Consider the following 14,131-nt stretch of genomic DNA (forward strand, 5'->3'; position numbering starts at 1 on the left):
AACAGTTCTATGTTCTGCAAAATTTCTCAGATATTTTTCTAACCAGGAAAAATGTTTTAACTTTATTAAAAAAAAAAAAAAGGCTTATACTTAAAATTGCTTTGATCGTACCACTAAAAATACCTGGAAGTCACAGAATCTCTCTCCAGCTCCTGCCCTACAACCCCCATAGGCACATATCGCAGGTCAGAAGTAGATTACGTACCCCACCTAGCTGCTGGATGGCCCCCGTCAAAAACTGGAGACTTTTGCCAGCAGGCAGATCCAGATAAAAGGACTTTCCAGAGAAGGGTTGCCTCCCAGCATCTGTTGAGGTCTTCCGGCATTTTTTCAGAGAAGCGGAAACTCCCAGCTGAGTCCCTAGGAAAGAAAAACAAAAGGTGCAAAGTGAGAAGCAGGGGCTAAGGGAGTCCCTGCAAGCCAAGCAATGCTCACCAACAGCCTCCGGGTGGTGTGCCCTGGCTAGGCCCCAGCACAGAAAGATGAATCTGAGACTAGCGTTCTTGCCCTCATGAAGCTTAGTTGTGGAGAACCCAGAACTCTCGTCCATGGACGGCAGGAATGTAAAATGTTGCAGCCACTTGAGAAAACAAGTTTGGCAGTTTCTCAAAATGCTAACCATTAAGTTAACACAGGACTCTGCAATTCCACTCCTAGGCATATGCGCAGGAGAAATGAAAGTGTATGTCCCGATAAAAACTTGTACAAGAACGTTCATGGCAGTGTGACTCATTTAACCCATACGAAATAATTCCCATGTAAATAAAATGGTAAGCAGAACGCAACACATGCAGTCAATATACTATTACTGGGCAGTAAGAAAGACTGGCCACTGACACAGGCCTGCCACAACCACGATGAGCCTCAAACACATGCAAAATTAGAAAAGCCGGATACAAAGGACCACATACTACATGACTGCATTTATGTGAAATGCCTAGAAAAGGAAAACAGAGTGAGACAGAAATTACATCCATGGTTGCTTAAAGGCTGAGGGTTGGAATAAGGAGTGACTAAAAATGGGCATGAGGTTCTTTATGGGGTGATGAAAATATCCTAAAATTATACTGCTATGTGTGTTGCACAACTCTGAATTAACTACAAACCACCGAAAGCAAACACTTATAATAAATGAATTTTATAGGTAAATTTTTAAAAATATTTTATTTATTGATTCATGAGAGATGAGGCAGAGACGTAGGCAAAGGGAGAAGGAGGTTCCCAGCAGGGAGCCCAATGCAGGGCTCAATCCCAGGACCCTGACCTGAGCTGAAGGAAGACACTGAACCACTGAGCCACCCAGGCACATATTATATTTCAGTAAAGGTAACTCCCTCCAAACCCTCAATGAATATAATCTAGAGAATTGTGCGTTTCATTGCATATAAATTTGACATTAAAAGGAAAACACTATAAACAAATATGGAATTTTAGCATGAAATGCATGCTAAACTATTTAAAAGGAAGGGTACTAATGTCTACAAATAACCTGAAATAAAAAATATAAGATAGAAATCCATTATGATAAAATAAGTACATTAAAATGTCAATGATAAAATCTAAATGGTGTGTCTATGTTTTGTGCTTACTATAGAATTGTTCTGACTTTGTTGCAGGGCTGAAAACTTTCATTGTAAAATGTTAAAACTTGAAGAGATTAAAAAAGATTCAAGACAATGTGACAAACACTGACTACAAAGAAGTTCTATTATACAGATAATAGGAGTTCCTGAAGACAAAAAATAAAACAAAAAATCCCCAGGATACTAAAAACTTCCCTGAAATTAAAAAAAATGTACTTGAAACTAACAAGTTCAAAGTGTCTGTTATGCTTGAAAAAATGGACCTAGAACAGCCAACACCACGATTTAGTTAATAAAACTGTTGGATTTTATTTATTTTTAAAAATATTTTATTTATTTATTTGAGAGAGGGAAAAGGAGAGAGCATGAGCAGGGGGGAGGGGCAGACAGAAAGGGAGAAGCAGAATCCCTGCTGGATGTGATTCCAGGCCCCTGGGATCTTGACCTGAGCTGAAGACAGACACTTCACTGACTGAGCCACTCAGGAGCCCCAAACTGCTGGATTTTATTTTATTTTAATTTAATTTTATTTATTTAAAGATTTTATTTATTTATTCATAAGTGACAGAGAGAGAGAGAGAGGCAGAGACATAGGCAGAGGGAGAAGCAGGCTCCATGCAGGGAGCCCAACGAGAGACTAGGTCCCAGGACTCTGGGATCATGTCCTGAGTCAAAGGTAGATGCTCCACTGCTGAGCCACCCAGGTGTCCCTTAAACTGCTGGATTTTATTTTTATTTTTATTTATTTATTTATGAATGATAGTCACACAGAGAGAGAGAGAGAGGCAGAGACACAGGCAGAGGGAGAAACAGGCTCCATGCACTGGGAGCCCGATGTGGGATTCGATCCCGGATCTCCAGGATCACGCCCTGGGCCAAAGGCAGGCACCAAACCGCTACGCCACCCAGGGATCCCCAAACTGCTGGATTTTAAATAAGGGGTTTGGATCAGATTTTTAAAAAGATCTTATTTATTTATTTATTTATTTATTTATTTATTTATTTATTTATTTAAGAGATAACAGAGAGCGTGGGTGCGTGCCTATGCTGGAGGGGGAGAAACCAAGAGGGTGCGAGAGACAAGCAGAGTTTATGCTGAGCATGGGGCCTACATGAGGCTCGATCCCCTGAGATCGTGACCTGAGCTAAAATCAAGAGCCATTTAACCAACTGAGCCACTCAGGGTATAAGCTTCTGCATCTGCATCCCAGAAGCATATTTCGATGAGAGTGGCTGTCTCCAGGAGACATGGGCCTGAGCATGGGAGAAGACAAGTACTATAAAAGATGTTTCCTTGGGACACCTGGGTGGCTCAGCAGTTGGGTGTCTGCCTTTGGTTCAAGGCATGATCCCAGTTCTGGGATTGAGTCTCACATCAGGCTCCTTGCAAGCAGCCTGCTTCTCCCTCTGCCTCTCTCTGTGTCTCTCATGGATAAATAAATAAAATCTTAAAAAAAAAAAAAAAAAAGATGTTTCCTCTGGTGTAGATTGTCTGTCTGTCTTAAGTAATGGACCAGAGAAAAGAATTTTACAGTATAATAAATCACCTCAAAAGGAGAATACTAGAAATATAAAACAGGAACAGCAAGTAAAGAATCGGAGATAAATTATATGAAAAATACAATACCTAAAAAAAACCCCTCACATAATAAAAAGATAAATAATCCAACTAAAAATGAGCAACGAGGGGTGCCTGGTTAGTTCAGTTGGCGGGACAGTATGGCTCTTGATCTCAAGGTCATGAGTTCAAGTTCATGTTGGGTGTGTGCCTACTTAAAAAAGAAATACATTAATTAAAAAAAAAAGTGGGGGGGGCACTGGGTGGTGAAGTTATTAGTTAAGTGTCCTTCTCTTGATTTTGGCTCAGATCATGATCTTGGGGTTAAAAGAAGAAGCCCCGCAAAAGACTCTGCTAGGCACGGGGCCTGCTTAAGATTCTCTTTCCCTCCACCTCACTGTGACCCCCACCCCCACGCACATACACTCTTTCTCTCAAAAAAAAAAGGCAATGAATAGATATAATTTCTTTAAAGATATACAAATAGCCAATAAACATGTAAAAAGATGCACAAGACCAGTAGCCATAAGGAAAATGCAAATCAAAACCACAAAGAGATACTACTTCCACTAGGATGGCTATAACAAAAAAGACAAACGTTGGCAAGGACATAGAGAAATCAGAATCCTCATATCTGGCCAGAAGGAATATAAAATGGTGCAGCCACACCGGAAAACAGTCTGCCAGTTCCTCAAAAGGTTAAACAAAGGGACACCTAGGTGGCTCAGTGGTTGAGCACTTGCCTTTGGCTCAGGGCATGATCCTGGGGTCCCGGGATCGAGTTCCACATGGGCTCTCTGCATAGAGCCTGCTTCTCCCTCTGCCTATATATATCTCTGCCTCTCTCTGGGTCTTTCATGAATAAATAAACATATAAACTTTTTTTTTTTAAAGGTTAAACACAGAGTTACCATGTAACCTAGCAATTATATTCCTAGGTATACACTCAAGAAATGAAAACCCATGTCCACATGATAGCTTATAAACAAACATTCAAGCAGTATCATATGCATATGATGGAGTATTATTATTCAACAAAAAAATGACATACTGATCTATGACATGAATGAACTGTGAAAACATGATGCTAAGTGAAAGAAACCAGTCACAGAAGAGTACATATGGCATGGTTCCAATTATAGGGAACATTCACAACAAGCAAATCTATAGAAAGAAAGTAGATTAGTGGCTATCTAGAGCCCAGGGCTTAGGGGAAAACTGGGAATAACCGTCTCTAGGTATGGGGTTCTTTCTTGGAAGTGATATAAGTTCTAAGATTGATTGTGGTTGTACAACTCTGTGAATATATGAAAAACCATCAAATTTATATGGATGAATTATATGGAATGTGAATTACATCTCAATAAAAAACTACTGTTAAAAATGTTTAGACTCTTTGGGGAAAAAAAATGTTTAGACCTCAGTATTTGTTTAGTCGCATTTGTGACTCCCCATAAGATACTTATTAAATATAAAGGTAAAATAGTAACTTTACAGTGGAGAAAACAGCCAGGCACCACTGTAATCAAATGATCAAAGTTAATGGGACACAGTGATGAGCCCTGTCCTATTCATGTGCCTTCTGACACCATGTAGTACAAAGGGCACAACATCACTTCTGTGTCAAAAATGCACCACCTCAGGGTGCCTGGGTGGCTCAGTGGCTGAGCATCTGTCTTTGGCTCAGGGCGTGATTCGTGATTCCGGGATCCTGGGATCGAGTCTTGTATCGGGCTTCCTGCAGGGAGCCTGCTTTTCCCTCTGCCTGTGTCTCTGCCTCTCTGTGTCTCTCAGGAATAAACAAATAATATATTTTATTATATATTATTATATAATAATATTATATGTATATTATAATAATATATATATATATAAAAGCACAACCTGGGAGTGCCTGGGTGGCTCAGGTGGTTGAACGTCTGACTCGGGCTCAGATAAATAAAGAAAAAAATTTTTTGAAGAGTTTATTTATTTATTCATGAGAGCCACACAGAAAGAGAGAGAGGCAGAGACACAAGGCAGAGGGAGAAACAGGCTCCATGCAGGGAGCCTGATGTGGGACTTGATCCTGGGGCTCCAGGATCAGGCCCTGGGCTGAAGGTGGCACTAAACTGCTGAGACACCAGGGCTGCCCTGGAATGGATCTTAAACCAGAAAAAGGATGCCAGGAAACAACTCGTAGAATTTAAGTAACATTTGTAGGTCAGAGAATATTTTATCAATATTAATTTCCTGAGTTTTATAATTGTACTATGGTTACTTGAGATGTTAATATTTGGGAGAAGCTGGGTAAAAAGTATACAAGAACCCCTTGACTGTTTCTGAAATGTCTGTTTAAGTCTCAAATGATTATTACTACTATTACTATTTTTAAAAATTTTATTTATTTATTTGAGAGAGAGAGCATAGGTGGCAGGCAGAGTAGAGAATTTCAAGTGGGCTCCCTGTTAAGCGTGGAGCCCAATGTGGGGCTCAATCCCATGAGCCTGAGCCCATGACCTGAGTCAAAACCAAGAGTCTGACACCAACCTGCTGAGCTATCCAGATGTCCCAGTCTGAAATTATTTTAAAGTGAAGAATGAAAGAGAAAAAACCCAAATCTTCAATAAGTGAGTTAAATCTTATAACACAATGTGAGTTGGTGGTTCAGGTGGAGGAACCTAGCTAGGTACCTAGAACCATCTCCCATCCCAGCAGACTCCAACAGTGGTTCTTGGCTGGGGGAGATTTTGAGATTTTGCCCCCCTGCCCAGGAAACCTGACAATATCTGGAAACATTTTTGGTGGTCAGAACTGGGAGGAGGAGTGCTTCTAGCCAGTTGGTAGAAGCCAGGAATGCAGCTTAACATCTCACGAGACATAGGACAATCCCCTATAACAGAATTATCTTGTCCTAAATGTCAATAGCGCTGAGTATGAAAGTTGCCCAGATGGGAGAAAATGGAGCACAGGTGAGAGCAGGGATAAAGCCCCAGTGAAAACACAGAAGGTTAAGAGGATATCTACATGCTGCACCATGAGACCTGTAAACCTCTTCCCCTACGGAGCTCCCAGAATGCTGATGACTATACTTACAACCCCCAGTGTGATAGTAGTAGGGGTGTAGGCCTTGCAAGATAGTTAGGTTAGGTGGAATTGTGAGGTCGAGCTCCCCTAATGGGGCTAATGTTCTTATAAGAGAAAGAGAGACCAGAGCTTTCTCTCTCTCCAACCATGCGTGCACGGAAGAAGTTGTATGAATACACAGTGAGATGGTAGTCACACGTGAGGCAGGGAAGGAGCCCTTACTAAGAACTGAATCTACTTGCACTGTGATCATGGACTACCAGCCTTCGGTAGTATAAGGAATAAATGTCTTTTGTTTAAACCGCTCAGTCTACAGTGTTTTGTCATAGCAGTCTGAGCTATAAGACACTTCCGCAAAATGCCAGGTTCCAGCCTGATTACCTACAATCAAGTCTACCACTGACAACCCCCTCCAATTGGCATTTTATTGCCTCACTTTTAAATAAAAGCAGATAACCAAAGATTGTCAGATTTTTTTTAGATTTTATTTATTTATTCATGAGAGACACACAGAAAGAGAGAGAGTCAGAGACACAGGCAGAGGGAGAAGCAGGCTCCATGCAGGAAGTCTGATGTGGGACTCGATCCCGTAACTCCGGGATCACGCCCTGAACCAAAGGCAGATGCTCAACCGCTGAGTCACCCAGGCGTCCCCAGATTGTCAGATATTTAAAGAAAGCTTCTAAAAAAGAAGAAAAGAAAGCTTTTAACAAGAAATCTGACCACTAAACAGAAAAAAGAACATAAAGGAAACAGACAATACAGTAAAGCTGAAGGAAACCAAAAAAATAATACCATGAATAGCTCAGAGAGGTAAAGGAATGCACTGCCTTCCATAAACAGGTAAGCAACTATAAAAAAAAAGAAACCTACAGAGAAGAAAAACCTCTTAGAAAAAGAGAGAGCCAGGACATCTGAGCGGCTCAGTGGCTGAGCGTCTGCCTTCGGCTCAGGGTGTGATCCCGGTGTTCCAGGATCAAGTCCCACATCCAGCTTCCTGTGAGGAGCCTGCTTCTCCCTTTGCCTATGTCTCTGCCTTCTCTCTCTGTCTCTCATGAATAAAATAAAATCTTTAAGAAAAAAAAAAAAAAAAGAAAGGAAATGAGAGATCCATTACAGAAATAAATATAATGATTAGGGGTTAAGTTGAAGAAATTTTCCAAAGAAGAGAACAAAAGAACATGGAAAGTGGGAGAGAAAGACAGTAAAATCAAAGAATCAGTCCATGAGATCCAGTATCTGAACAATATAAAGTTCCAGAAATATAAAATAAAATGGGGGGGGGGGGGGTGAAGGGGGTGAATCTTAGAGAAATAATGCTAACAATTTCCAGAACGAAAGAAAATGAGTTTCCAGACTGAAAGTCTCCAAGTGCCAGCTGCATGAATGAAAAAAGTCCCACATCAGGGCACTCTGTCAAGAAATTTTAGGGCATTAAGGAGAAAGAAGATGTTGGCTTCATTTCAGGCCATACTGGAGACCAAGTAATTTAAAAGCCTTCCTAATACAAAATATCTAAAAATACTAGCTAAAATATAAACACAAATCCCATCTAACTGCTAAATTCACAAAACCAATAAATAAGAGGACTTCTCAAATGCCCCAAATGATGAGAAAGCTGAAAACCACAGTGGTGAAAGCTAATGCTGACTGCCCTGAGGGAGTTTGTGGGCTTAAAAGAAAAGGGTTTGGGATTGATGAGCCAGATGGGCCCAGGAGATAAGGTCTTGTGCCTGCCTCAAGGAAGGAGTCAGAATTGAGAACTCCTGCGTGAATTTAGGAGAAAAGGTAAATCTGAAAATAATCTATCCACCAAAACAGATAAAAGGGGTAAGCCTGGGCTCCACATGACAAAAGTCTTCTCTGAGATTTATAACCATAGGCCTCCCAAGAATTTGGAATTCAAATTCACATTACTTATGTGGTCTAAGAACCCACCACCAAACAGAGAAATTAATGTAAAAAGTAATCCCAGCTCATAACGCCTTTGGCATACATACTTCAAAGAATCAAATGCAAAGCAATTCTAGAGGGTACACAGCTTAGCTCAGGGTTCCCAAAATTTCCTCAGATAAAGCATCATCAAACATTAGCTCACCCTCCAACATTATAAAACACATGAAGGAAACAAGCCACTGTGGATGAGAATCAGCAGAAATAAGAACAAAATTAGATCCCTAAGAGCTTCAAATAAAATGATCAGATATAGACTACAAAATAATTAAATTATTAAATGCTTTATGTCACTAAAATAAGTATTTAAAACACTGAGAGGGGACACTGGGTGGCTCAGTGGTTTGGCTCAGGTTGTGATCTCGGGGTCCTGGGATCAAGTCTCCCATGGAGAGCTTGACTTTCCCTCTCTTCTCATGAATAAATTTAAAAAAAAATTAAAAAAATAATAAATAAATAAAAGAATTGGATGCTTAACTGACTGAGCTATCCATTTTTTAACAGAGAAAACCCACGGCAATTTTCTTTTTCTTTTTCAAACATTTTATTTATTCATGAGAGGCACAGAGAGAGAAGAGAGGCAGGGACATAGGCAGAGGGAGAACCAGGCTCCCTGAGGGGAACCTGATGTGGAACTCGATCCCAGGACCCCAGGATCATGACCTGAGCCAATGGCAGATGTTCAACCACTGAACCACCCAGGTGCCCAACCACCAAGGCATTTTTCAAACAAAGAAAACCCCTTCGTCCCCAACCACTTCTTACTTAATGACTTCACAGAAGTATACTTTGGGATGAAGGAAGCTAGACCCAGAAGGGGTCTAAAAATCTGCCAAAAATATATATAAATCCAAACAATTGCTGACTGTATAAAACAACAATAATAGTGACTAATTTGGAAGTAAAAAAGATAGACAATAATCACATTGTTGCTAGATGAGGGCAGCTGTAGTTTACAGACAGACCAGTCTAGACCCTTATCATGTTCAGGAGGAAGGTAGAAATATTTATAGCATCAGACTTTGCCACAGTACACTGGAAGCCATAAGAAGTGGAATGTGGTTGAATCACTATACAGTACATTTGAAACTAATATAACACTCACTGGATATTAACTATACTGGAATTAAAAATTAAAACAAGATTTGTACACTTAAAAAAAAAAGGGAGTGTAACATGTCTTCAAAATTCTGGGGAAAAACGATTTCTAACCTAGAACTCTTTAAATAGATGGACTATCATTCAAATGTAAAGTAGAATAAAGAGTCGGGGTGCCTGGGTAGCTCAGTTGGTTAAGCACCTGCCTTTGGCTCAAGTCATGATCCCAGGGTCCTGGGATCAAGCTCCACATCAGGCTCCCTGCTTGGTGAGGAGTCTATTTGTCCTTCTCCCTCTGCCCCTACCCCACTTACTGCCTCATGCTCTTTCTCTCTCTCTCTCTCTCTCTCAAATACATAAATAAAATCTTTAAAAAAAAGGAATAAAAGAATTGTCACACTTGCAGGTCTTGAAAAATATATTTATCATGTATCCTTCCTCAGGAAGCTAAGTTAGAAGATGTACTCTATCAAAATGAGGAAGTAAATGAAGAGAGAAGAAAATAGGAATTTGGAATATAGGGGATCCCACACAGGAAAGCAACAAAGGGAAATCCATAGAATGATGAAGGGGAAATTCTAGGAGGAAACCGGTGCAACAAGCTTAGGAATAGCTGGACCAGACTAAAAGACTTAGACAAATGGTTTCAGAAAGTATGTCTACCAGACAAAGAAGAAAACATGGATTCTATGATGAACTTGAAAGTAGTGAGGGAAGATTTATAATTCTGGTAGAATCTGGACATGAGTTAGTGATTATACATAGAAAATGAAGTATATTTCCTAGTTTGCTACATGAGACATCTGTGAATAACCATAATCATGATAGTGCAAATAAATAAATGACCAATAAAAAATGACTACATGTAGGGGAGCCAAGGTGGCTCAGTGGATTAAGTATACAACTCTTGATCTCAGCTCAGGTCTTGATTTCAGGGCTGTGAGCTTGGGCCCACGTTGGGCTCTGCTTTGGGCATGGAGCCTACTCAAAAAACAACAAAACAAACACTACAAATACACTGGAAGGAGGAGAGAAGAGGACAGAAACGTGTGTGTTTGTGTGTGCTGCATGTAAGTGGAGACACAGAAAAAAATATTTTCCATATTAAGAAGTAAACAGCACTCGATGGGATGAGCACTGGGTGTTATACTATATGTTGGCAAATCGAACTTCAATTAAAAAAATAATAAGAAAGAAAGAAAGAAAGAAAGAAAGAAAGAAAGAAGGAAAGAAAGAAAGAAAGAAAAGAAAGAAAGAAAGAAAAGAAAGAAAGAAGGAAAGAAATCAACAGATATAATTTAAGTTGAAAACAATAGAAGTGGTTATGAGTATGCTATTTAGAAAGAAGTAGGTAGGGGCAGCCCAGGTGGCTCAGAGGTTTAGCGCCGCCTTCAGCCCAGGGCGTGATCCTGGAGACCCTGGATTGAGTCCCAAGTCCGGCTCCCTGCATGGAGCCTACTTCTCCCTCTGCCTGTGTCTCTGCCTCTCTCTCTCTCTGTGTCTCTCATGAATAAATAAATAAAATCTTAAAAAAAAAAAGAAATAAGTAGGTAAATACTAGAAGAGTTGTAAATAATGGCACCCTAGGAGCAACACCCACGTTTGGGCAGGAGGAGTGTGTATAAGAAAGAGACAGACCTGACCTTTTATTTTTTTTATTATTATTATTTTTTAGACCTGACCTTTTAAAATTATATAACTATAAAATTGTAATTAGCTTATTTAAAAAAACCCTCTAAAATTCACACATAGTCATACCACAGTGAATTTTAAAAACAAATATAAAGGATGCTTGGGTAGCTCAGTGGTTGAGCATTTGTTTTTGGCTCGGGTCAGGATCTCAGGGTCCTGGGATGGAGTCCAACATCAGGCTCCCACAGGAGAGAGCCTGGAAAACTTTTCTCCGAGAGTGTTTTCAAAAGGAGGCTTTATGTGATAAACTTTCTGAAGCTTGTATACCTGAGAATATCTTGATTTCACCGTAGTGTTAAAATTCTTTAGTCAAAGTTCTTTTCCCTCTACCTATGTCTCCGCTTCTCTCTGTGTGACTCTCATGAATAAATAAATAAAATGTGAGAAAATAAAAAGAATCATCTAAAATGTTCTCATGAGAAAAGCAGGTCACTTACAAAGGAACAAGAATCAGACCAACACCAATTATCAACATCCTCTACTTTCTGCAGGAAGAAAATACTGTAATTTTTCAGCATGTTGAAGGAAAAGAACTTTGACTAAAGAATCTTAACACTACGATGAAATCAAGATATTCTCAGGTATACAAGCCTCAGAAAGTTTATCACAAAAAGCTTCCTTTTGAAAACACTCTCGGAGAAAAGTTCTCCAGCAAAGAAAGAGTACATTATTTAGTAAAGCGTATTATCAGTTCAAAGGCAACAACCAAAGCCTGTATCTGGAATAATCCAGAACTAAAACTAGAAGATACTGAAAGTGGGAGGGGAGAGTATTGAGGGAAGTAAGCACGTGCAGAAATACTTATCTATTTCGGTGGGTGTTTAAGTTTACGGTAAAAATAACCATGAATATGGGCTTAATAAGATACTCTATACTGATTCCCCATTTGCTAATCTCCTTCGTAATTCAGACTGAAAGCTCGTTCGACCTTTAATAAGAATTCCTAAACGATTCATGACATCCCTCCATGTACACACACTCAAAATCACTAAGTAATTAGAAAACCTCAATAGGGCTAAACATTTCATGACCTTTTCATCCCAGGAGGCTCTGGTGCAAGAGTAGCAATTTCGACCTCGCATCCCTAGTTCTGACCTGTTACCTACCTAGGTCCGGAGCCCGGAGGCTACCCTCAGCCATAGAACTCTGCAGCTCAGAGAGTCTGCCGTCGCCTGAGAAAGGACAAAACAGCAGCAGAACCACCTTCATCATTAGCCTTCGACCTTCCACCATCCCTTGCCCCTGCCTCCCAATTCCCGCACAATCCCCAGCGCGGCTCCCCGGTACTGCAAGACTCAACTCCATCTCGACCCATATCCCATCTCACCTCCCGCGCCTGCTTCAAGGCTCCTGTCCCACCGCCTCCTCCAGGACTCTGCGCCCTCAACGCCCATGCCGTCTTCTTGGTCACCCTTTGTACATTCTAATTCCCAGGTTCTTGTCCCTCACAGTCCCTCTGCCCCCGATACCTGCCTCCTCAACTCCTGGGAGCCCTTCCCGGCCCCTCTGCCCTCCTCAGCTTCTGCACCGATCCGCTCCCCAATTCCTGGGCACCTTCCCCATCCCTTATCCTCTCCATACTCTCACAACCCCTTCCGCCTCTCTTACCCCATCTTCCCCTTCCCGGCATCCGTACCCTTTCCTTTCTCCCTCCTCAAACCCTCGGCTCCTTCTCGGCCTCCGTACTCCTTCCTCAAGGCCTCCGCGTTCTATTCGCGGGCTCCATGAGCTCTTTCCGATGCCCAAGCGTCGACGGCAACCCCACCAGCGCACTATCAGTCTCCAGGCGCCTTCCAACGCGGCTTCAGTTTAAATTTCCTGTCGCTCCGCCCCCTAAACCGGCGTAATACCTGCGAAGGGCTGCCCTACGGTGGCCCTGCGAGGTCAATGTTAACGCAGCAAATCCTCCCTTCCATCTGCTTCCTTCTCAGCTCTGCTTTCTCCACCCGTCTCTTCATCTCTGGACTTTTCATTGGCTGGAGATAACTCTGCACCTCACGGGAAGCTGGGGACCAGTGGTATACCTGGCCTTAGTGATTCTTCACACTGAGATGGTTGGAAATTCCTGGGAGTCAGATAATAAATAACAAAACAAGCCTATCACTTATAGAGCGTTGACAATTTACAAAACAAACACATCATTTCATCTTCTTCACATCTTTGTTTCCTTCCCTTTTCTCCACTTACTCACCCAACCAAAATATTTCTCAAAAGAGGTGTCTCCATTCTTCACTTCCCATCTTTTCCTCTACTCAGGTAATTAGCGTTGATCCTCACCTCTTCCCTAAAACAGTACTTGTCCAGGTCAGCTGTAACTTCCATGTTCCCAAATGCTACGGTCACTTTGCGATACGCATACAATATGATTTCTAGAACATTAAAACAGACCATTCTCTCCTTTAAAAAAAAAAAAAACAATTTTCTTTTTTTTTTTTTAAGATTTTATTTTATTTATTCATGAGAGGCACAAAGAGAGAGGCAGAGACACAGGCAGAGGGAGCAGCAGGCTCTATGCAGGGAGCCTGATGTGGGACTAGATCCCAGGTTTCCAGGATCCCGCCCTGGGCTGAAGGCGGCGCTATACCGCTGAGCCACCCGGGCTGTCCTATTCTCTCCTTCTTGAGGCAATTTCTTCATTTTGCTTCCATTTCTACCAGTTTTCACCTTCCCTCAATGGCTCCTCAAATCTCCTTTGCTGGATCAAAAGCCATTGTTCCACCTATAAATGTTGCAGCATGCCAGGGCTTTAGCCCTTAGCCCTCTTCTCTTCCATATTAACACTTTCTCCCTAGGAGACCTCATTCAACTCCATGGGTTTACACTCAGCTTTATGCTAACGCCTGCAGAATTTCTATCTCTAGTTCTGACCTCTCCCTTAATCTCCAGACATATATTCAAGTGGCTACTGAACATTTCTGTTTGGATGTCTAACGGGCACCTCAGGTTTAATATGTTAAAAACAGAACATTTGTTTCACCCACACATCCCTCAAAAAAAAAAAAAAAAAAAAAACCTATTCTTCTCCATCTCAGTACATGTTATACAATCCACCTAGTTGCTCAAGACAAAAACCTAGAGGTTATTTCAGTATTTTCCCTTATCCCCACCCTCACTCCAAAAAAGTTCTGCCAACTTCAAAGTATATCTTGAATCAGACCACTGTTACCATCTTAGTTCAAGC

At 41.2% G+C, this 14,131-nt stretch overlaps 1 protein-coding gene across 8 annotated transcripts in view; it reads right to left on the minus strand.

Moving 5' to 3' along the window:
- Positions 1 to 12,817, minus strand: part of DBF4B (DBF4B-CDC7 kinase regulatory subunit) — a 32,478-nt gene extending 19,661 nt beyond the window's left edge. For 2 of the 8 annotated variants that reach the window (XM_072747013.1, XM_072747012.1), the window contains exons 1-3: positions 12,559 to 12,648; positions 12,057 to 12,122; positions 206 to 360 (exon numbers count right to left, since the gene is read on the minus strand). In XM_072747013.1, the coding sequence (XP_072603114.1) occupies positions 206 to 360; positions 12,057 to 12,122; positions 12,559 to 12,580 (243 nt within the window). In that variant the 5' untranslated portion in view covers positions 12,581 to 12,648. Of the gene's footprint in view, positions 1 to 205; positions 361 to 12,056; positions 12,123 to 12,277 lie in introns of all 8 variants that reach the window. The other 6 variants (XM_072747010.1, XM_025986872.2, XM_072747016.1 and 3 more) reach the window with 5 other exon arrangements.
- Positions 12,818 to 14,131: the final 1,314 nt, after the last annotated feature.

The sequence above is a fragment of the Vulpes vulpes genome, chromosome 2, assembly GCF_048418805.1.
Source record: "Vulpes vulpes isolate BD-2025 chromosome 2, VulVul3, whole genome shotgun sequence".
Lineage (NCBI taxonomy): Eukaryota > Metazoa > Chordata > Mammalia > Carnivora > Canidae > Vulpes > Vulpes vulpes.